Source organism: Ostrinia furnacalis, unplaced genomic scaffold (genome assembly GCF_004193835.3).
Source record: "Ostrinia furnacalis isolate ACB-3 unplaced genomic scaffold, ASM419383v2 OfSCF0387, whole genome shotgun sequence".
Taxonomy (NCBI): Eukaryota; Metazoa; Arthropoda; class Insecta; order Lepidoptera; family Crambidae; genus Ostrinia; species Ostrinia furnacalis.
Window position 1 is genome coordinate 81,330 of NW_021130626.1, and position 25,044 is coordinate 106,373.

At 35.2% G+C, this 25,044-nt stretch overlaps 1 protein-coding gene across 1 annotated transcript; it reads right to left on the minus strand.

The window, feature by feature from the left end:
* Positions 1–17,615: 17,615 nt before the first annotated feature.
* On the minus strand, positions 17,616–24,713 carry LOC114361978 (proton-coupled folate transporter-like). The gene is made up of 5 exons (XM_028317216.1): positions 24,060–24,713; positions 23,474–23,575; positions 19,152–19,373; positions 18,100–18,256; positions 17,616–17,889 (listed from the first exon to the last, which is right to left on the minus strand). Exons 1-5 carry the CDS (start codon positions 24,682–24,684, stop codon positions 17,790–17,792), a joined length of 1,206 nt encoding a protein of 401 aa, XP_028173017.1. The 5' UTR covers positions 24,685–24,713; the 3' UTR covers positions 17,616–17,789.
* Positions 24,714–25,044: the final 331 nt, after the last annotated feature.

Sequence of the window (25,044 nt, forward strand, 5' to 3'; positions counted from 1 at the left end):
ATGAAGGCTGTGGCGTGGGCCAATGTCTTTTTATCGTTGGATAAGAATAATTATTCCGGTTTTATGTTAATAAGTAAGACTGTCAATGATATTTGCTTGGCTTTAGTTGTTATTTCACTTTAGCCGTGGAATAATCATGACTGAATCTTTAATTTAATGTGAATGAAAATTCAATAGCAAAAAAGTTACTGTGGTACTGAAATTGGTGCTCTATGAGTTCACACTCTTGTAAGGTGGTTAATTTTATTTGTATTACAACGAGTAGGTATTATTTATGTTATTTTTAAAACTTTACTTATCTAGGCACTTATGGGAGAATTTAAATAAATAACAACTTAAAAAATGCGTTCCCCTTCGATCCTTATAATATTTGCATCGTATGACATACGAGTAGGTATAATTAACCTTTTATATGTTTCTCTTATTTTTATTTAAAAATAGCCGCACCATTGACCGCACGACTAAGAATAATTGCTTTGATAAAAAAGCGTAATTAATGAACAATTATTAAAAACGTATTTCCCTAATTGCCATATTACAGTTCCACACACATGAATTTTTGAATCTTCGACACCAAATTCCCATTAAAACAAAAAAACGTAATTATTAAAAATTATGTTTAAAAAAAAACATGAACTTATATTCTCGCCAGTAGAAACTGGTAATTTCGCAAAATTATTACCTGTTTTGATTTTTTGATTTTGATTTGATAAAGTGAAAAATACGTGTTTTTGATAATTACTGGACACGTATTTTTACTTTTACAAACTAATGAAAATTAAAATAGATAAAGCGCGCCAAAGTTCAAAAGAAGAGGCTAGTGACGTCAAGGAGTGCTTAAAAATGTAGCACTTTGTGACGTCATGCGAAACGTCAATGCACCACAACTTGGTAGATACTTGTTTGATTGACAAATAAAAATTTACGTGTCCAATTTTTTTTTGACGGACAAAGTTTTTTTCAGGAAACTAGGCTCCTATGAAACATCTTTATTTTCTGTAGGTATCCTTTACTAATAGATATTGCTTCAACAATTGCCTATGCAAACAAAATAACATTTAATGAGGTGAACTGGAAGTGTGGCTTTGATGTGTTGCGCAGGCTCCGATCATTATGTAAGTAAAGTAGCTCGACCGGTGTACATACAGCACGTCAGCCTTCACATTTCTGTTGCTAAATCGCCTTTATTCCAACCACATAAGGTACCACAACGTTGCGCTGAAGTGCCGTCGTCTGTGCAAATACCAACTAATGTTCCACTTGAACCCAATACTTTGCATCCGGATTTTAGTACCAGGCTTACCCAAATGCCGTTTAGCGAATCTAGAATACGTAATAGAACAATACATTTTGAACTTAGTAACAAGGTAGGTAATTATAGTTGAAAATTGATAGTTGATTATGACTCCACAATTCAAATTTCACCGATGTCACCTTGATCAAAAAACTTCAAAATGTATTTATTTTTTACTTCCGTCCTGTTATTGCTCTAAATATTGATATTCAACCAAAAAGTAGCCTCAATCTACGCTTGAGATTACTTCAAGTTCTAGAATATGATATCAAATTTAATCATCATCTTCATCATCAGGTCATGTCTCCACAACAGAAATACGACCCTCTCATTTATCAGGCCTTAACGGGACTATTCCCACCTCTCGTTCCTACCACTGCAACTCCTGTGTAGCCAGGATCTACAGCTTGACCGCCACAAAAACCCAACCAATGAAGGTCAAGTTTGTCCCGGGGGAAAGTTAAACTGTCATTGGACTCGCAACGAAATTAATCAGAAGAACATAGGAGGAGTTCGAAATTATGGTTCGACTTCCCTCCATTGCAAAGCGGATGACAGGTGACAAACAAAGGTTTAAAACCTTTAAGAAAAGATTATGCACTACGGACAATGGTGGTATCAGGACTTAGCTGTCCAGATGGGTTGAGCGCGTTGATCTCATGATGATCAGAACAAATACACAAAAATATAGCAGGGAATCAAACCCACGACCACTGAGTCAAGAGTGTCTTACAAACGATGCTTGCTTAAGTGAAGCAGCAAATCGAATGCACAGCGTTGAATAGAGCTCTGTGAATAGTTCGTGTGTCACCCAGTGCACGCGCACTCTGAGACCTCATAGTAATGTTTGTGAATAAGGACGTTAATGTCTGCTAATGTTTTGTTTAATACTTACTGGTGACTTGACTTTACTTAAGGTCCTATGTCCCCTAGATGGGGCAGAGGGCGTCCACAACAGTCCTCCATCGCGTTCGGTCTTGAGCTTCGCGTTTGATCTCGCTGCAGGTCTTGCCGATTTTCTTCGCCTCGTCTGCTACAGTGTATCGCCAAGTAGGCCAGTGTGCTTACCATGAGTTTACGTTAGGTGTGCTCGCTAGCGACTGCGTAAAAAAATGACATTAAACGTATGACATATTGTGCAGCGCCCCTAGTGGCAACTTTCAAGAAATAAAATCTTCATAGGTTTTTTGTACTCGCTAGCGAGCTCACCTAACGTGAACTCATGGTAAGCACACAGGTCTACTAATCAGAGGTGGAATTGTGTAAAGCAATCGTAATCAGTCAAATGATTACGATTGCTTTACACAATTCCACCTCAGATTTGCTGCTAACCGAAGTTGAAGTAAGAGGTGATATTGAAATAACAAAATGTGATAGCTATTCAAAAAAATCTCCACTCCTTTACGGTTTGGTGGAAACCATAAAAATGTACTGACTGCAATATTATGGACGTTTCATCAGTAAAAATAGAGGTTTATAAAGTCTTGTTTAAATAAACCTGTAGGTAACATTCTTTTTTACGACCATCATCTTTCTTTCACATTATCACATTGTCATGTTAGTGACTATCTTAAACAAACGGATAAAAACGTCTATGCCAATATTTACACAGGTTAATAAATGATTCTTTGCTTGTATATACTTACTATACTTTTACCTGTAATGGAACATTAGGAATTCGTTGCATGTTTGTGATAGATCTCTAGTTTAGCCATTTCAGCTAGCTAAAGCGGCTCTTATAGTATAGAACTTACATAGTAAAATGAATTTTGGATTAGTTTTGCCACAAACTACTTAAGCGCCGAACTCGTAGACAGTTAAAGAATGATTAACGGGGCCGTCATATGGTAATGAACTGATAAAAAGTTAATAGTTTCAGATAAGTGTTCCTAGGTATGGAGTTTGAAAAATCAGTGTAAGCGTCAAAAAGGCGATGCATAGTTTCGAGAAAACCCTCCAAGTATAACGAGCAGATTCGACAAAAAACATAGTAAGTACAATACTTGACCCGTATGCTAGCATTCCAGTGCTAGGCGATAGCCATTCGATGTTTTTTATGCAGAACAAGGCAGGTATTTGACCGCAATCACACCTGATTTTAAACGAGATACAGCCTAGGTTGGTGATACCTGCCCTGCCGTATAAGTGTCTGCCTGCATTATAGTGTTCGGGAAAAACAGCAGCAGGCAGCAAATTCCAGTTTCTAGCTGTTCGCATTATAAAAGGGATAATGAGCTTACTATCCCACGGGCAAAAATGGTGTATTAAAGTTTAATCTTCTTCAATAACGTGTGTAGTAACAGGTGACGCCATAGGAAACTAATATGACTGATGTCCGTAGACCTCTACACTTCTCCGAGGCACGGAATCTTGTTTATTTTTAAATAATAACAGGTTGATTCAAGCCAATATCAACAATATCTGAACCAAACTGATAATAGCGGCACGAAGAGACTTCACACTGATCCGTGAAATAGACAATTTTATTTCATTGAATAGGTCAGACGGATTAGCAAGCTGAAGTGGCAATGGGCAGGGCACATAGTACGCAGAACTGACGGCCGATGGGGCAGCAAGGTTCTGGAATGGAGGCCGCGTATCGGAAAACGCAGCGTGTGACGTCCACCTACAAGGTGGACCGACGACATCGTAAAGGTAGCAGGGAAGCGCTGGACGCAGGCCGCTACCAATCGATCAACATGGAAAGCATTAGGGGAGGCCTATGTTCAGCAGTGGACGTCCTATGGCTGAAATGATAATGATGATGATGATAGGTCAGATATTTTTATCAATATTCCTAATTTTTATTGCACAAATTTTATTAATAGTCACGTTATCCTCACGTGCTAAGATAAGCTTGTGTAACGGGTGGGTTCACCATAATATTCCAGCAGTGTAGCGGTGGTGGTTCGAACCAGTGTTCCGTGGATATTTACACACCTTCACCGTTGGGCTATTTTCGCTAGTTAACTCGCTGTCTTGTATTATGACGGCGCGATTCTATTTTTAATAATATTCTGTCAATTTAAACTTGATTAATTAAGCATTGAGTTGCAAAAATAAAAGTAATTCCATTGATTTTTTGACACATAGATTACTGTCATATTATGATAATTAGATTTTTATAATTTGATTGCATTCATGTAATAATTTAGATTTTGTATTAAGATTCCAAAAGAATTGTCTGTATTATTAAAATGAGCTTAGTTAAAAAATAAGTCACTAAACTAAGGAGGGACTGTGTAGTCCGCGTGGGCTTGCGAGTTGCGTCAGCGTGCGTAGTGGGGGTAGTGGGGAGACTGCCTCAGTAGCAAATCAACGCCCGGTAGTTCAGTTGTGTTCGAGGCGTCGCGCTGAACGTAGCTCGCAATTCTACGTACTCCGTAAAGTATTTACATTGTTATTCTGTTCAAACGAATAAACGTTTTTTAAGTGAAGTGTTTCGGGTCTTATTTAATTAACGCTGCTTCCCGCCTATGGACTCGCATGAGCGTAACCACAAGCTCGGAAATCCTTCATATATTTCACTCTGTTTGAATCTATATCTTGCCTGCTTGCCTATTCTATTCTGTCATTTAAAAAAATGCATTTTTGTGTAAAAATTACAAAGTAGTGCCTCCGCTGCCGGCGCGCGCCGGTTCCCAAAAATATGGCCATTGGGAACCGGCGGTGATACCACGTGATTCGCTGCCGGCAGTCAAAACGGCTGCCGGCGCTGGCACTGCTAAAGGCAACCGGCAACAGGATTGTGAAGCGCAAAAGGCTAGAGCCTTCCGAAGCCGTACTTTTTTATTACTTCATAGTTTGTTTGAATTTGTTGTCGATAGCTGCGAGTTTGTGTGTTTCTACATCTTTTTGATACAAACAGTGTCTTGATAACACTTTGAACACAAAAATTATAGCTTATTGTGGTTGCAAGCCTGAACAGGTGTAGTACAGTCGTCAGCTCGAGTGGCATTCCAGCGTCTCCTCCCGCCGTTGCGTTTTACGGTATAAGTGGCATAATGCAACTGTAACTAGCAGTAATTGATCGCATTTACATTACTGGTCTTGTGGTTCCAGCAGAGACCAGAGAGTAGAATAGAACCCATCTAAATTTTCCCGTACATCATGTTATTTATTCGTTTTAGAAGACGTCAAAAATTATGCGAACATGAGGTCTTCCCAACTCGTCTGGCCAGTGTGGGAAGTGTAAGCCAATACCTCTAAAATTGTCCCTAGTAAATTATCGTATTCCTGCAGTGGAGACTTACACCCGTATTCACAAACGATGCTTGCTTAAGTGAAGTGGCAAATCAAACGCACAGCGTTGAATAGAACTCTGTGATTGGTTCGTATGTGACCCTGTGCGTCCACACGCACTGTGATACCTCATAATAATGTTTGTGAATACGAGCGTTAGTAACCTGATGATATTGAATATGGGACGTCCATCCACAAGGTGGACTGACGACCTCATAAAGGTAGCAGGAAGGCGCTGGATGCAGGCCGCTACCAACCGGGCAATATGGAAATCATTGGAGGAGGCTAATGTTCAGCAGTGGACGTCCTGTGGCTGAAACAATGATGCCAGAAAAAACACTTAATGAAGAGAAAAACAAGTCAGTCAAGTCCGTAACGAAATTAACCATCGTAACAATAAACAAAACTTAACTAGGTGCTCCAAATAGTTACAACTAAAAATGTAAGAGTTTATTTATACTTAAGTTACTGCTTCACTATGCACTGTTGTGCTTCTTAGGAAAAAATGTAAGCCGCACATCATGACGTAAGATAAGGAGGTCAGCAACCTCATTTTATGTTTCAATAATCTAGCTCTAAGGCCCCTGCTTTCTAACGGCCACATTTTTTATTTCATTGGCTCATAATCCAAATGTTAAAACGTAAAATGTATTAACGTAATAATCGTCCCAAATAGCTTAGGGGCCATGTCGATTATACGTTAAAGGTATAGTGCTTAACTCAGTGTCTGAGGTATGAGAGGGGCACGGGAGAGCGTTTTTAATACGTCAAACGTCAGCAATAGAGATGTAAATTGACTGAATCTGACCGGTCACGATGGTCAAATACCATAAATGACCGGTCAAAAACGGTCAAATTCAGTCAATTAAAAATTTGACTTGTACTACCACCGAATAATTTATTTATTTAGGTATCCAATTTATATGCAATTGTAAACGAAGGAACGTTAATTCGTAATGAATTAAGAGATAATAAGACGTCATCAACGTTGATGTGCGCAGCGATGCGACATTGCCATTCACCTACGAGTATAATGCACGTGAGCGGGGTGCGGGGCAATGAGGGCTATCGTTTTTATACTTAACAGTTGGCACCCCTGGCGATTGACAGGACCTTACTCTACAGTGGCGCCATCTTGATGAGTGCAAATGCGATAGTCCTCCTACCACTTTAGCGCTCACAAGTTGGTGCCACTGTTTTCGCGACTAGCAAGTGACAGGACCTTACTCTACAGTGGCGCTAACTGGTGAGCGCTAATACGATAGCCCTCATTGCGTAGGGAAAGAAAGAGAGCACAAATAAATCATTACAAAACACATAATGTTTCAAAATTTAGAAGTTGTAGACTCACTGTAAAATGTTTAACTACTTATAATAAATAATTACAAACCACTGTTTTATTCAATTTAGATGTTGTAGACTTTTTATCAATCACAAAATCTAAGAAAAAACTAAAAAAAAAGTACTTAACTATTACTGAAATCAAATTCACCGAAATTGACCGTTTTTGACAGTTTATGACATGTTTTTGACCAATTTGACGGTCAGTCAAATTCAGCCGCTTTGGTCATTTTCAACACTACTTCTACCAGAGTAAATACTCTGCTACTACCCCTGAATCCCCTGATCATCAATTTCCATAAAGTTAGATGCACACCAAGAAGAATAATTAAATAAAACATAGGCATGCGACCTTTGAAACAAGGCACTCCCCTATAACTATAGGTACATATACATTAATGTGTAATACACGTCATTTTAAATTAATATAAGCTTTCTGTAGAATAATCCCTATCCCCCTTCTATCCCTACTAATATTACAAATGCGAAAGACTATCTTTCTATCTGTCACTCTTTTACACCACGCTTTCAAACCACACAACCGATTTTGATGAAATTTGGCATAGAACCTACAGTTTGAATGACGGAAAGGACGTGATAGGATAGTTTTTTTATCCTGATTTTTGAAACAGGGACGCTCGCGACGTAGTTTTTCTGTGACGGACAAAATTACACGCGGGCAAAGCCGCGGGCAAAAGCTAGTTTTAATTAAATGATCCCTTTTACTTTTTTGATATTACTAGCTATGTCACTTAAACGCGCATTTGCTATGAAAAATGTCAGTCACACGATCGCACCCGCATTTTATGTTGTGTAGTATTTTCCTGTCACATAATAAGTTATACATTTTGCCCCTTTAGTTATTTTTAATTATTTTTTTTGTGTGAATGAAGTTATAAATTCTGATACAGATGTTGCAACCACATCGATACCTCTGGGCTCAAAGGTCGTAAAGGACAAAGTACGACTTTTCAGGAGAAGCAAAAAACGTTTTTTTATTTTTTTATTCGACAATAACTTTTTTGTTTTTTGAGCTATTAAATTATGACTTATGAAGAAAGTGCTTAGAATTTCCCAGCATTTTCCGAAGAGGTATTGAAAAACTGGACTAGAGCTGTATTTACTGAGATAAATTTCCTTTACGCCCTCAAAATTACAATAAAAATACCTTTACGCCCCTCAAATATTCGTCCTAGGCAAGTTACTCAGGACGTAAGTCTATTTTTATTTCACAAAACTACAAAACTAAGGTAATAAATGACAATTTACATAGTTTTGTAGGTTTTCATAGGTCGTAACGGGACACCCATTTAAGATATTATGCAAGGGTAAATTGATGATTTAGCTTAAATATTTAATCTTTTATGGTATTTCATATGTAATATACCATTTCTTCACATATTTTTAATTAATTATGGTCTTTTAAATGAAATAAAATTATTTTCCGTAGCTTCATAATTTAATGCACATAATATATGAAACTATTTAACTAGAAGTTTTGATATCTTCGAACTAGAAGAAACTATTTCCGATATAAAAGCGAATTTAGGAAATAAATATTATGACGCTTTTAAATAAAACTTCATAAATGTCTACTTTATAGGAAAAACCGAAACCAATTTAATTTTTTTTATTTATTTAATCATTATTATTGTTTCGAAAATCTACAAATAGCGGACTTAATTCCATAGGGCAGTCTGTCCACCAGTTGACCTTATGATAATGCAGATAGAATAGGACACACAATTAACGACAAACGAAAACCAAACTATAATTATTCTAAATTCTAAATAGATTAAACATTATTAATTCATAGTAGCTTAAAATTATGTCATTGTACTTGGTATAAAAGTAGAAAAGTTAGGTAAGTAAGATAACAAGTAGGAAGGTTTTCATTTCAGTAAAGTACATCCACTTACTTTACTCCTACATAATACCGTTTTTAAAAGCCAATTATTTTTAATATAAAAATATAACTTTGAAAAAAACTGCATTCACGCTTTTTAGTAGATTAAGTCTCAACATAATAATATATTTTCCCATGTTGTGTAAATATTTTTCCTACTAGTTATACTTTATTAGCTGATCCAAATAACTTTAGAAACTATATTAATTTATTATAATTGTAACAGTCAAAACTCAAAAGTGGTTTTGACCAAGGGCGTTAGTCAAAATTACTAGGAAATCATTAAAAATAATTGTTAAGTGTAGCATTTGTGTGATTTGTGCATACAAAATAATGACACCTCCTAAGGTACTACAGTAAGGTGACTTTTTTTTCTCATAACTTTTTTCTGAACAAATCAAGCTTTTTCAATTTTTATGATGACCATCCTAACTTAATTAGGTAATACGTTATTTTATAGCATGTTTTTATTTTCTTAAATCATCTTTTAATAATTATCTTTTACCTGACAAATACCTAGTTTCTACAAATATGAGAAATAATAAAAAGCAACATTACTTTACCCGATGTGGGTAGGTCATCATTTTATATGTACAAATCACATAAATGTTACATTATAAAATAGTTTTATTACATATTTTTGATTATTTTTAAGGTTCTTTCGTTTGTTCCAAACGCACGTCATACTTTTAAATACTATAAGAAACATCTATAAAATTTACCTTCACAGTTATTTTATATCCTCACTGTGTAGATTTTTAAAATATTTGTTTAGATAATCTAAGGGCGTAAAGGACAAATTATTTAGACTTGGGTATGAAAATGTAAGGTTGTATAGGACAATAGATATACTACATGTACATTATACGCCCAAAAAATTGTGTTTACTTGTTCTTTACTACCATGGTAACTGTACTAAAAAATTAAATGGTATTTACATCCCAATTTTCACGATGAATTCTGTTTAGCTTATCAAATAAGATGGGTCGTAAAGGCACTTTTTTTGGGAATTTCGACAAACTAAATATACAGATCGATAGAGAATTAAATTCTGAGTAAAACTGTATAAATAACTCATTTTCGGTATTTTGTCCTTTACGACCTTTGAGCCCAGAGGTATCGACATTTGAGTCAGAAGAGAGCAGTGCGGGCCATTTATAACCTTGGACCCCGATTTTCCTTGAGAGAATTCTTTAAGGAGATTAATATACTGACAGTAGCTTCACAGTTCATTTATGAAAACCTTTTATAGGTATGATTGCAAAAATATAGAGCAATTTACTAGAAAGAGTGATTTACATAAGTTCAATACAAGAAACAAAAATAAACTTGCCGTTCCAAATTTCAGACTGCATAAGATTGGTAATTAATTTATGGGGAAATGGATTAAACTTTTCAATAAATTACCACAAACTGTTGTAGAATTGCCCATTCATAAATTTAAAGCGCATTTAAAAGCACCTTAATGAAAAAGGGCTACTATAAAGTTGATAATTATATTATAAAAGACTAGCGGCCGCCCGCGACTTCGTACGCGTGGATCCCGTTTTACCCCCTTCATCTATCTTACGCGGTTTACATTTTTTCATACTAATGTTTTTTCCCGCTAACTCCCGTTCCCGTGGGAATTTTGCAATATCCTATTGTAACTAATCTTTAAGTTTACTAAGGTACCTGCATGCCAAATTTCAAGCGTCTAACTTAAGCGGTTTATTTTTCATCATACAAAAGGATTTTCCCCGCTAATTCCTGTTCCCGTGGGAATTTCTAAGTATACTTTAACCAGCACAGGAGTATGAAGAATAATTGTACCAAGTTTCGTTAAAATCCGTCGAGTAGTTTTTGTTTCTATAAGGAACATACAGACAGACAGACAGACAAAAATTTTACTGATTGCATTTTTGGCNTTTATCTTTATTTTCATTATAAATGAGGCGTGAAGTGAGGGCAGCTTCGTCAAAAAGATTTTTCTTAATGTCCCATCCTTTAATTGTCTCCTTGATGTGCTACAAACTAACACAATAAATTATGAGTAGGTATTTTAATAAATGCTCAAAGTGCATAGCATTTCTCTCCAGGCAGTCTTGCACGCTTTTGTACATTGTCTTTGAGTTTATTTAAAACTACAGTGTTATTTCGCACTGCATCAAACGCATATTATCTTATTTGGTTTTTTGAGTGTACTTATTTTTACGGCTTTGGGCTTTCTCCAGGTAAACCCGCCGCTTAATCTCACCCCACAAAAAAGTCACAAGGAGTCACCTGATCTCACAAGATCAGGTGATCGTGGAGGAGACCGTGGGGCCCCCGTGACCGATCCAGTGATCGCTGTATTCGCTATTTACATATTCACGTACGGAGGCGGCGTAATGCGGCGGTGCACCATCTTGTTGATAGTACAAGTCCCGGTAGTTTATAAGGGCACATTGTTCATAAAATCACTTATTACATTTCGCAGCATATCAAGGTTACCGGTTAGTCGGCCTTCAATAAAATACGGCCCCAGTATTTGGTTGCCGACAATCCCGGCCCACACATTTGCACTGAACCGCACTTGGTGGTGACACTCTTTAATAACGTGGGGATTCTGATAGCTCCATCAATGTTCATTGTGTTCAAGCTGTCGACCCTGACTGCTTCAAGCGGTCCGTGTATTGCCGGCCTTAGGCCCGCCATACACGGACAGCTTGAAGCAGCTAGTATCCGACAGCTACAAGCTGCGACTGCATAGCAAACTACAGTACACTAGGAGGTGAGTGTAGTGTTTCTTTTCTCCGAATTGGGTTTTCAGGAATTCACTGAGCTGGTCGCAACTGTCGAAGTCTTTTATAGAGCAAGCTACCTCAGCCTTGCCTTCGAGCTGGCTCAATATATATTTAAATAAAATCGGCTTTTGTGTTGAATGTGCGAGAGAATTGGCATTATTGCAGTTACTTAGAAATGAATTTAGATTTTCGCGTTTTCCATCGAATGGTTTAATAAATTTGAACAAAACTGATATGTCTAATTTCTCCTCTGACGTTTCGGTTTCTGGTTTTGGCGGCATTTTTAATTCAATGTATTACTGAATTGATGAATATTATTTATGAAATTTTAACTTGCTGAAAACAATTAACACGATAAAATATAATATAAGAGCACAATTGAATGATTACGTAAAATTCACGAGGAAAATCTGTAATAAAAACCGACACACAAACAAAATAAATTTACGAAGAGACCCTGTATAAAAATATTGTTTAATTTAGCCACCTGGTTTGAAGACACTGCGAGAGGCGAGTACAGCGATAACGAAGGTATCAATGTGGATGCGTGGGCGCCGGACGAGGCGACGCTTGTTTTGACTAACACTTACTTACAGGAACAGATATATATTAATTAAGTACAAAGCTTAATTTAATATGTTGTTACTCTAATGAATAATGTTAATGCTATGATATAGTTATTTTTCTAAAAATTATTCACTGGATGTTGTTGAATTTATCACTGAATTAGATCTTGAACCGAAGTAAATAAAAAGTTGTTTTAACTCACAGGATGATGCACTTCATTTTAAGATGCACTAAACGGGATTCGAAGTGTTGACCTTGGAACTGGAACACTGTAGTTGAACTCGTTGACACTGGACACGTAGACACGACTTGCAGAACAGGATATAGAAGAGCGATGCGCGACCACTGGAGAGCCGGGATAATTTCGGCTTTGGATGAACCGGGATACTTCCGGCCTCTGGATGATGATGAGTCCAAACCGGGATGATGATGATGATGACGGACACTGGGCGTTCGGGTGATGAAGATGATGGATGCGTGGCACTGCTGATTATTTTTGCACACTTGGAGACGTCCTTGAGATGTACTTTTACATCCCTTCTCGCTGACACCAATGTTATGACGGGATAATAAAATGTCTTTTTAAAAAAAAAAAACAATTAATTTTTATTCACCGAAATTCGTTCACTTTAAACACAAAATTTAATTTGGATACCCGAATTGACTCTACTTTGAATGCCCGAAAGTTAGAGGTCCTTACTGTATGGATGCCCGGTCTGAACTGCGCCTCCGAACTGGAGGTTCAGGCTCGCTGCATCGTGAAAATGCTGACTCTGCAGGTTAGGATGGCAATACAGCAGTTTAGCCAACATTTTCAAGGTGTAACAGTACACACATACACGGAACTGCTCGAGCAGTTACAACTGTTTCCGTAGTTTGCAGCCGCAGCTTGAAGCTGCCGACACTAACTGCTTCAAGTTGTCCTTGTAAAGCAGGCCTAAGTCTCTTTATTTATTGTAATGCTTTTAACACTTGCATCAAATAAATACTTTATTTCTTTCTTATATTTCAGCGCTAACTTGTACATAGACAAACTTTGTTTTTGGTCAAAAACATAGTCAAATTGATATTTAATTAACACGTTAGGTTGTTAGGTTTTATTTTCTTCCCTTGCTCTAAAAACTTTTTAATTACTTCTTCATCTGATGGCACGCTTGGACTGCCACGGGATAATTCTTTGGCTGTTATAGATTTAATGGTAGAACCAATCATCGAAAGTTTGGATTTCATCCAATAACATTGAATTGATGTGCAGGATGGCTCCTCACTCCTGCGATGGACCCACATTAGGAATGCTATGGCGTGTTTACGACCGCCTTGGGAAGCAACACAAGATAAAGATATTTTTATTTATCAGAACATGTGTGATAATATTGCAAACAAATATATTTTTGGTGTTAGTAGGTTTTGTTAGTATCAACAATTCAACATGTCTTGTCTTACCGATATTCGGCGCGTAAAAATATAATTAGTCTGTTTTTACAACTCAATACAGCGAAGTCAAAATTAAATAATATTCAATACGGAATTAGAGAAGTTACAAATAACACAATCGTTGCATTCCACTGACTTTAACAACAACAACTTTGCATGGACTTTATGTTCTGGGGCGACTTTACATTTCACTGTACACAAATTTCCTTGTACTGTATACAGCGTCATCGCCGTAGGATGGCCTGGAGGACCTAAAAGAAAATACTTTTTATAAATAAAGGGCAGAAGCATTACAAAAAAAAAACATTAACATAACCCTAATAATAATCTGATCCATATACAGGGTGGAAACGATAAGTGATCTCATTCGATTATTTCTAAACTATACAAGATATCGATAAAGTGGTTACTGATTCTGAAAGTGCTTTACGAGCTCTATCTAACGGTACCAATAATAGGTCACAGAATTAACTGGATCTATCCGAAAATACAATGTTTCCAGCTTCCATACATTTCGTAAAACCACATAATATTAAAAACTATACAAGATATCAAAAAACTGGTTACTGATCCTGAAAGTGCTTCACGAGCTCTATCCAACGGTACCAATAATAAGTTACAAAATAAACTGGATCTATTCGAAAATTCAATGTTTCCAGCTTCCATACATTTAGTACTGCCACAGTCATGGCACTCATGTCGTGATAATAATATAGCAAATAAAGCCTAAAACCAATGTTTTCCATGAATAATTTTAAATGAGAATGCAATTTACGAGTTCAATTTAAGTTTTTATTATTTAATAAAAAAATAACACTTCTAATATTGTGTGGCTGGCATACATTTAGTATGGAGGCTGAAAACATTGAATTTTCGGATAGATCCAGTTGATTCTGTAACCTATTACTTATACCGTTGGAAAGAGCTCGTAAAGCACTTTCAGGATCAGTAACCAGTTTTTCGATATCTTGTATAGTTTAGAAATAATCGCGTGAGATCACTTATCGTTTCCACCCTGTATACAAAAACAGCTGAGCTGCAACGTTACATGGTATCAATATAGGTGGAAAGTGGGGGATGCATACGTTTAAAAGTGATTTTCGCATTAATTTATTTGATGTCGAGTGTATTTTGAAATTCTGTCTTTATGTGTTAGAGCTTCGGTAACCTCTTCAATAAACACACTGCATATTTTTTTGGATATATTTTTAGCAACTCCCACTGGCCTCTGGTAGGATCCAGTTACGTAAAAAATAATGCAGTTAATACCTAAAAATAAAGATTAAATAAATTAAGTTTAAACAATTACTATATATCTACCTAAATAAATAACTAAACCTAATTAATAAACTCAGCTTAAACTATACCTAAACCACTTAACTAAATAACTTAATTAAATAACTACTATTGTCTTACACTAATAAAGTAAATAAAATAATCCGGACACCTGGCAACCCTAGTTCCAGCGTCTGTGCCACGCTTCAATTTTGTTTTGTGTCCTCGGCAAAATACTGGTATTGTTTTGGTGCACCGACCACAATTCAGGAGGAAATAGTGGAACTGTAGTGCGATTGTGTAAAGGCCTATTCAGACCTAAGCGGTATTCGCTACCGTCTGCGGCAGAGAAAACCCAGTGGGTATGCGGTAATAATACTGTTCAGACCTAAGCGGTATTCGCTACCGTCTGCGGCAGAGAAAACGCTCTAGCCGCGGTACTTGATACTAAATACCTGAGCGAAACCCGCGCGGTATGTACCTCTACCCACAGCGGCAGCGAATATCGCTCAGGTTTGAATAGGCCTTAAGGCACCCCCCACCATGCACAATTTCACTGTTGGCCTCTAAGAGGCTAAGTAGGGTCTCCACCTCCACCAATCTTCCCCTTGGCACTGAAAACGAAAATTTTTTTTTTTATAATATGAAGTTACCATTAGGTTACAGGAATAATAAGACTTATAATGAAGCTTGCCCCCACCATGCGCCCACGCGCAATTTCACTGTTGGCCTCTAAGAGGCTAAGTAGGGTCTCCACCTGTGCATGGGATATTAATCTTCCCCTTGGCACTGAAAACGATATTTATTTTTTTATAATATGAAGTTACCATTAGGTGACAAAATTACACAATCGAATTTAGGTGAACGATCGATGATCAATTGTATTTATTGTCCATCCATGAACAACCTTACACAATCGCACAAGTCTGTTCTACGTATCGTTAGTTTTGAGTCACCAGTATTTCGCGATATCAGTTTGCCGTTCACCTAGGGTAAACTACCCAAATATTGGCACTTTAAGAGAGAGCTTCCCGTTAATCTGAAATGAAATTACCACAAAATGTTATTTACAACAGCTTGTAGACGAAATTTGTGACAGAATTAAAAGTTAATACACTCATTTGTGTTTTAAAAACCTTTTTTCAATTAATGAATAGTTTTAAGTGAACAGAACATTTTACACATAAATCCGAACGACTATATAAAATCCTATACTGGCACAGAAGTTCTCAATATTGGCAATTGGCATGCACTTGTCTAATAATTATAGCATATAGGTAAAGTAAGAGATAGACATCAGTAAAATTCAAATAAATAGGAATTTGGGGTAAATTAAAACACTATTATTTATTCTGCATTTACTTAGGTATGTTATCTAACTTTAAGTAATATGGGTTTTCATAAAATATTTAAATAATCAACTTTTATAACATAAACTTTTTCTTATTCTAGGTTCCTTGTTTTGGCAGTCTTATTTTAGCAATACTTAACAGCTATCTTTGAGATCGTTTAACTTTAACACCTTGGACCTATTTTCTCTTTATGCTTATGTATATAAAGATATTGTATCTCTCTCTGTTGAGCGAACTATTGAGCTGTCATGTGCAGAACTGGACGACTATGTTATTGTATGTGTATATAGACCCCCATCTAGTAACTATGAATTATTTGAAACCACAATGGAAGAGGTACTTAGAAGAGTGTGTAATAGTTCAAAGAAAGTAGTTGTATGTGGAGACTTTAATATCAATATAATAGAAGATTCCTCTCTTTCAATACGGTTTTTAAATTTATTCAAATCTTTTAACTTGTTAAATCTTTTCTCTGAACCAACTAGGGTGACTCCAACATCAGCTACTTGCTTAGACAATATATTCTGTAACTGCTTAGTGCTAGAGAAATCAATAATAAATTTTGTTAATTCTGATCATTGCGGTCAAATAGCGTCATTTCAACACCATTTTGTGCCATCGAGCAAGGAAATAGAATATAGACCAGTCACTGCATCCCAGAAAGACAAATTTAAATCTCAAATACTTATGACTATAATTTGTAGATTTTAAAGACTGTAAACTCTTAAAAAGGAGGCTGACAATAGTGACTGAGTTTCTTGCGCTGCTTCTTCTCAGCACTGGCCCATTTATTGTCCCGAAGCAGTGGAGGGATACCAGGACGTGTAAAAGTGCTTTTTAAAAGACTATTTGCAAAAATAAATGAGTTTCATGAGTTTTTTATGAGAAAATTCTCTTAATGTCATCATCATCATCTTTGCCAAGACGGTTTAGGGAACTATCAACAATCTTTCAGTACCTAATAGGGAGTTAAAATCGTTCTTTAGTAAATACAAAATATAGGCGGAAATATAAAAGTGGATTGGAATACCGACCGATTGGTAGACCGACGATCTATTGAAAGTCGCGGAAAGCATCTGGATGCGGGAAACGCAGCACCGGTCGTTGTGAACGAATTATTCCACTTTAGCCAACCAATTCATCTGGTTGATATCACCCGGGTGAACAAAGTAGATTGTTTAGTGTCCTCATTTCCCTCGGAACTATTTCACACCCGGGTGATATCACCCAGGTGAATTGGTTGGCTAAAGCAGTTGCCTTTGTTCACCTAGGAATTATTTCACCCATGTGAATAGATGCGACTTTTTGCATTGTGATGTCACCCAGGTGAACAAAGTGGAATAATCCGTTGTGTTGTGAATATCCTCAGGGAAGACCTGGGTCCAGGGAACATCCCTGACTTCAACAACGGTCACACAGCGGTATTGGCGTACAGTCGATGAGGTTCAATTTATTATTTATTTATTGCAATAAAATACATTGACAAAACTTAAAACTAGGTAACTTAGGTACAATACATGCTACAGTAAATTCTGTAGCATGTATTGTATTTTATGGCAACTGAAATAATGTATATTATTTTATAAATCAAATTTTAAAATATGTAAAATACTTTATAAAGCAGTGACGTCGTTTTCATACACATGCATCTCTTTCACCTCTGGGTGTGTAACAGCATCTCTTTGCTGTCTTCGATGCATAATGTAGAAAGAACTGAAAATAAAAAACTGATGCAATTATTTACAATTATTAACTATTAGTTATTATGACCTATCGCTATCGAGGAAATGAGCTGTACCTTAATTCATTTTTAGTTTAGAAAAAGAGCAACATCTTCAGCTTTATTTATTGTTTAAAAAGATGTACGTCATTTGACTTAGGCTATGAGGTATCTTAGCTTAGGCTATAATAGCAACAACTTACCCAAATATTATAATATCTGGGGCCGTCATAATCGCCCCTACAATATAAATCGCCCCTGGAAATGTGTTGATTGTGTTTGAATATATCTTTGTATACAAAGGCGTGTATATCACAGGAAGTAGCGCCTCAACAAAGCCGATAAGGGAACACATTTTACCTGTAAAGAAATGATCATTATATTTTACAAACACAAATGATAATATTATATTAATTTATATCAAATGTAATATAATATTCATCACCATTTCATCATCAAGTCATATCAGTCTCCACTGCAGGAGCTTTATACCCTGTTTTGTTTCCCAAAAGCAAAATTGTAGGATTTGACCTAGGCCTACCTACCTCTCAATCTCTAGACGGATTGGCGAGATTGGGATCTGGCGACTAAAGGACAAAAATAAAAATGGGGCATTATGTTTCCATACTTGTAGTAGGGAAGAATGGGATAATCTTATTATGTTCTGCTGGAACTACATGGCACATTATGATGTTAAAAGTATCTTTATGTATGGAAAACTGGGCTTGAATATTCTAATAATTAATCAATATACAGTGTGAGTCTTGATAAAGTTTACATATGAAAATAGGAGAAACTAGACCTATTTTTTTTTACTGACGAAAAAAATGTAGAAAAATTTCTGAGATTTAAAAAAAAATATAATATAGAATTTTTTTTCTTTCAATTACTTATTGTAAAGAAAACGTAATAACTTTAATACTAAGAGATATATCGTGATAAAATAAAACAGTAATAATAATGCTAAATAACAGGTGATATTAAAAATACATAAATATCCAGAAAATAGCAACAAATAATAAAAAAAAATACATTTTGACAAACATCTGCATTTTAATTCGTGTTTTTTTGGTTATATGATAAATTTCTCCAAATAATGCCTCATAACAGATAGTTTTTATTATTTTGTGTTATTATCAATCGCATTACCTTTGTAACTTTGACAACATATAATTTTATGAGTGACTGATAAATATAAACGTCCTTAGGGAGCAAATCTTTGTGTAACTCTGTAGCTATCATAACAGAAACATACCAACTTGATCTGGTTGCACAATTTTGGTTCCGAGCGATCGTACCGCAGTAGACGCAGGCCCTCCAAATATACCAAGGACGGGTCCAGCAAAGAAGTAATCTCTTGTTGGAGCGAGACCGGAGGTCAAAGCAGATAACAGGTTACTGGTGGTGGCGATGATACCAAGTAAACCGTCGTGCACCTTGAGCCACTTCACAAATATGCCCATTGCCAATGCAGTACCTGGAAAATAGCAACGGTAATGGTAATAGAAAATTATCATGAAAACATTTGATAACAGCAAAAAGTTGCCATATCTACAGAAAAAATGTGGTAATACTAGGATACAATTGAATAAACATTTCAAGTCTGTTTTCATTTGGAAACTAAAATTCACCATGTAGAAATATTTCAATTTATCTTAAAAAGACGCGATGATCTTATATTAAAAACTGGTTTCACGAACTACGAGGACTATTATTATTTATTATCCACTGACCCGAGAGTATTGTTGCCTTTAATATAGGTACAGTGTGAGTCTTGATAAAGTGCACATATAAAAAATAGGTGACACTAGACCTATTTTTATCGACAAAAAAGGTAAAAAAACATATGAGATTTAAAAAAATATACAGGGTGTCCCAGAATGGGTGAATCAAACTGATAGGGGAGGTAGCTCTACTAATGTACTATTCCAAAAAAATATGAATATGAATTATTGTAAAGAAAACGTAATAACTTTTAAACTAAGAGGTATATTCTGATAAAATAAAAACAGTAATAATGCTAAAAAACAGGCGATACTAAAAAATACAATAAATACCCAGAATATGCCAACAAATGATGAAAAAAATTGTTTTAGAAAAAAATCTGCTTTTAAATTCGTGTTTTTTTTTATTATTTGATAAATTTCTCCAAACATGCCCCTATAAATCAGATGAATTTTATTACTTTGTATTATTCTCTATCGTAATACTTTTGCGATANTGCCCCTATAAATCAGGTGAATTTTATTACTTTGTATTATTCTCTATCGTAATACTTTTGCGATACCGGAAATCGCATACAAACAGTTTTTAGATTTTGTGATCAATATACAGTGTGAGTCACGTTAAAGTGTACATATGAAAATAAATGAAACTAGACCTATTTTTATCGACAAAAAAGAGGTCAAAAATTTTTTGAGATTTTTTTTTTATTTTTTATATAATTTTTTTTCTTCCAATTACTTATTGTAAAGAAAACGTAATAACTTTTAAACTAAGCGGAATATCCTGATAAAATAAAAACAGTAATAATGCTAAATAACAGGCGATACTAAAAACATACATAAAATACACAAAAAAGGCCAACAAATAATAAAAAATGATACTTTTTGAAAAAAATCTGCTTTTAAATTCGTGTTTTTTTGGTTATTTGATAAATTTCTCCAAAAAATGCCCCTATAACAGGTGGTTTTTATTACTTTGTATTATTCTCTATCGTATTACCTTCGTATAACTAAAAATCGCATGTCTCTATCCCTATCACAACGTTTGCAATGATCGTTTGAACTAAGCCTCTCCGGGCGCGCCATTCAACGCTTCGTTAACAACGAAACTGAAAATGGCTCTAGATTTGTTATTTTGATAAAGACAAGTTAGATTTCAAATAAAAACAAAAGATTTCGAAGTAAAATAAGCATTTTAGTTAAAATTAAAATTGTTTCTAACTGTAGCGGAGAATAATGTAGTGGCAGGCCTTTGTTCAAACGATCATAGCAAATGTTGTGATAGGGATAGAGACATGCGATTTTTGGTTTTACAAAGATAATACGATGGAGAATAATACAAAGTAATAAAAACCACCTGTTATAGAGGCATTTTTTGGAGAAATTTATCAAATAACGAAAAAAACACGTATTTTAAAGCAGATTTTTTTCAAAAAGTATCATTTTTTATTATTTATTGGCCTTTTTTGTGTATTTTATGTATTTTTTTAGTATTGCCTGTTATTTAGCATTATTACTGTTTTTATTTTATCAGGATATACCGCTTAGTTTAAAAGTTATTACGTTTTCTTTACAATAAGTAATTGGAAGAAAAAAAATTCTATAAAATATTAAAAAAAAATCACAAAAAATTTTTGACCTCTTTTTTGTCGATAAAAATAGGTCTAGTTTCATCTATTTACATATGTACACTTTAACGTGACTCACACTGTATACAGGATGTTAGGTAAATGGGTATATGAGCCGACACTAGCCCATGTTAACATGGTTATATAAATGGTATGGTGAAGTCAGAAAATTGATATCTTCATTTTAATTATTTTATTTTTCATGCAAATCGGATTTTATAAAATTTATTTTGTATGAAAATTTAAAAAATAAAATGATGATATCAAACTTCTGACTTCACCATAACCATTTTATATGCACAATATGTTAACATGGGCTAGTGTCGGCTCATATACCCATTTACCTAACACCCTGTATATTGTTTTTGGTCAGCAAATTGGTTGGACAGACAGAAGTTGAAGGTTCTTTTTTACCTTTTAAAGTAAGGAACCGTAGAAATGAACACTGTGAATATAAATATTTATTTCTATTTTTTTTATTAAATATAAAATCTTACCGACGATTCCCATGATCAAAGCAAACGTTATATACAGAGTTAGATCCACTAGATCCATCTGGTACCTATTCAATGTGTAGAGGTACAGGCATGCTGATTCACCTGAAAAGTGCATAAGTGTGTTTATGTTAGAAATAATGGGTATGTTTGTATACACTAGAAGCTTTACCATTTCACTATTCTTAGGATTACGTATTGAGTATATACGATTTACAAACAAAATAAAAAAAATGCTATTAATTGTATGATGTTACTTACATGATTAGTAACTTTGTTAATATATAATTATGTATAACGTCTCTTATGACTAATCTTGACAGGCTTCGTTTCCAATGAAAGTAAATAATATGGTTTGTTATTGTTTAAATTAATAGACGATTAAATATAATTAAAAAAAATATGTAGGTATATAACATTCATGTCTAGTGTTCTTTAGTCCACCAAACGTTCATTCAAGTCAGTTTCATAATTGACGAAGGAGGTGATAAATATTAATATGAAGATATAGAATCGAATTAGGAACCTACTGGGTTTTAAATGTAGTTTAAATTGTTGGTACTTTTGTTTAACTATAGGTCTTACCTGAAACAGGACCTTGTATAACAATGTGGGCCCAAATTACTAAAGTAATCTTCAATAGCTGCTTCCCACGACTTGTGAACACTAACGATAGTGTGTCCCAAACATTCTTCGGGTGAAAAAAGCTTATCAGTTTATGAAAGAAACTTCCTTCAATTTCCACTCTTCTGACATCTTGAATTCTTATCAGTGCGTAGAAGAAACAAAACATATACATAGCCAGTGAAATTCCGAATATTCCAAAGTAGCCGAGATTTACAGTTAGTATGCCACTTATTGCAGTTCCCAAAGGTATACCCAATGACACTAAAACACCCGCTACACCCATTCTGAAGGTACGCGACTCGGGGGTGGTGACGTCAGCCAAATAACTGTATGACCCCATCAAAATTACAGACAGACCTCCAGTAAACGTGGATGAGCTTGCTTCTATTAGAGCCATCACCCACAAGGGCCACTCCAGAAAGAAGTACGTGCCGGCAAGAATTCCTACTAATGATCCAATTTCTCCAATGACAGGTATAAGTAATAAGTATTTCCTGTTTCCTGTTTTATCACTCCATGCTCCAACAAACAATATCANTAAATTCGTGTTTTTTTTTATTATTTGATAAATTTCTCCAAACATGCCCCTATAAATCAGATGAATTTTATTACTTTGTATTATTCTCTATCGTAATACTTTTGCGATACCGGAAATCGCATACAAACAGTTTTTAGATTTTGTGATCAATATATACAGGGTGTTAGGTAAATGGGTATATGAGCCGACACTAGCCCATGTTAACATGGTTATATAAATGGTATGGTGAAGTCAGAAAATTGATATCTTCATTTTAATTATTTTATTTTTCATGCAAATCGGATTTTATAAAATGTATTTTGTATGAAAATTTAAAAAATAAAATGATGATATCAAACTTCTGACTTCACCATAACCATTTTATATGCACAATATGTTAACATGGGCTAGTGTCGGCTCATATACCCATTTACCTAACACCCTGTATATTGTTTTTGGTCAGCAAATTGGTTGGACAGACAGAAGTTGAAGGTTCTTTTTTACCTTTTAAAGTAAGGAACCGTAGAAATGAACACTGTGAATATAAATATTTATTTCTATTTTTTTTATTAAATATAAAATCTTACCGACGATTCCCATGATCAAAGCAAACGTTATATACAGAGTTAGATCCACTAGATCCATCTGGTACCTATTCAATGTGTAGAGGTACAGGCATGCTGATTCACCTGAAAAGTGCATAAGTGTGTTTATGTTAGAAATAATGGGTATGTTTGTATACACTAGAAGCTTTACCATTTCACTATTCTTAGGATTACGTATTGAGTATTTACAAACAAAATAAAAAAAATGCTATTAATTGTATGATGTTACTTATATGATTAGTAACTTTGTTAATATATAATTATGTATAATGTCTCTTATGACTAATCTTGACAGGCTTCGTTTCCAATGAAAGTAAATAATATGGTTTGTTATTGTTTAAATTAATAGACAATTAAATATAATAAAAAAAAATATGTAGGTATATGACATTCATGTCTAGTGTTCTTTAGTCCACCAAACGTTCATTCAAGTCAGTTTCATAATTGACGAAGGAGGTGATAAATATTAAATTAAATATGAAGATATAGAATCGAATTAGGAACCTACTGGGTTTTTAAATGTAGTTTAAATTGTTGGTACTTTTGTTTGCTTAACTATAGGTCTTACCTGAAACAGGACCTTGTATAACAATGTGGGCCCAAATAACTAAAGTAATCTTCAATAGCTGCTTCCCACGACTTGTGAACACTAACGATAGTGTGTCCCAAACATTCTTCGGGTGAAAAAAGCTTATCAGTTTATGAAAGAAACTTCCTTCAATTTCCACTCTTCTGACATCTTGAATTCTTATCATTGCGTAGAAGAAACAAAACATATACATAGCCAGTGAAATTCCGAATATTCCAAAGTAGCCGAGATTTACAGTTAGTATGCCACTTATTGCAGTTCCCAAAGGTATACCCAATGACACTAAAACACCCGCTACACCCATTCTGAAGGTACGCGACTCGGGGGTGGTGACGTCAGCCAAATAACTGTATGACCCCATCAAAATTACAGACAGACCTCCAGTAAACGTGGATGAGCTTGCTTCTATTAGAGCCATCACCCACAAGGGCCACTCCAGAAAGAAGTACGTGCCGGCAAGAATTCCTACTAATGATCCAATTTCTCCAATGACAGGTATAAGTAATAAGTATTTCCTGTTTCCTGTTTTATCACTCCATGCTCCAACAAACAATATCACTATAGCTGGTATTCCGAATGTTATAGGATCCCTCCATGCTGTCATGTCTGCCACAAGAACTGAGGCATTCGTCAGGGCCTNAATCTCGCCAAAAAAAAAGTGTTACAGTGTGTACACAGGCGCGTGGCGGCCATGACTGATTTGCAACTTGAAGTTGTCGCGCGCTGTTGGTAATTATCTCGGCCGGCATAGGCGAGTGACGGAGGCCTGGTATTAATAATTTTACCTCTGCACAGTAACTTTAAGTAAGTGAATCCAAATGTATTTAGGCTAACTTTTATTAAGTAATAAATTTATTCTTATTCTTTTGGATTGTAATAATCTGCTATTTGTGAAAACTATAAGGCATATTTGATCTAAAACTGACCCATCTATTGTGTGTTGTATAATGTGCTGTTTGTTTTC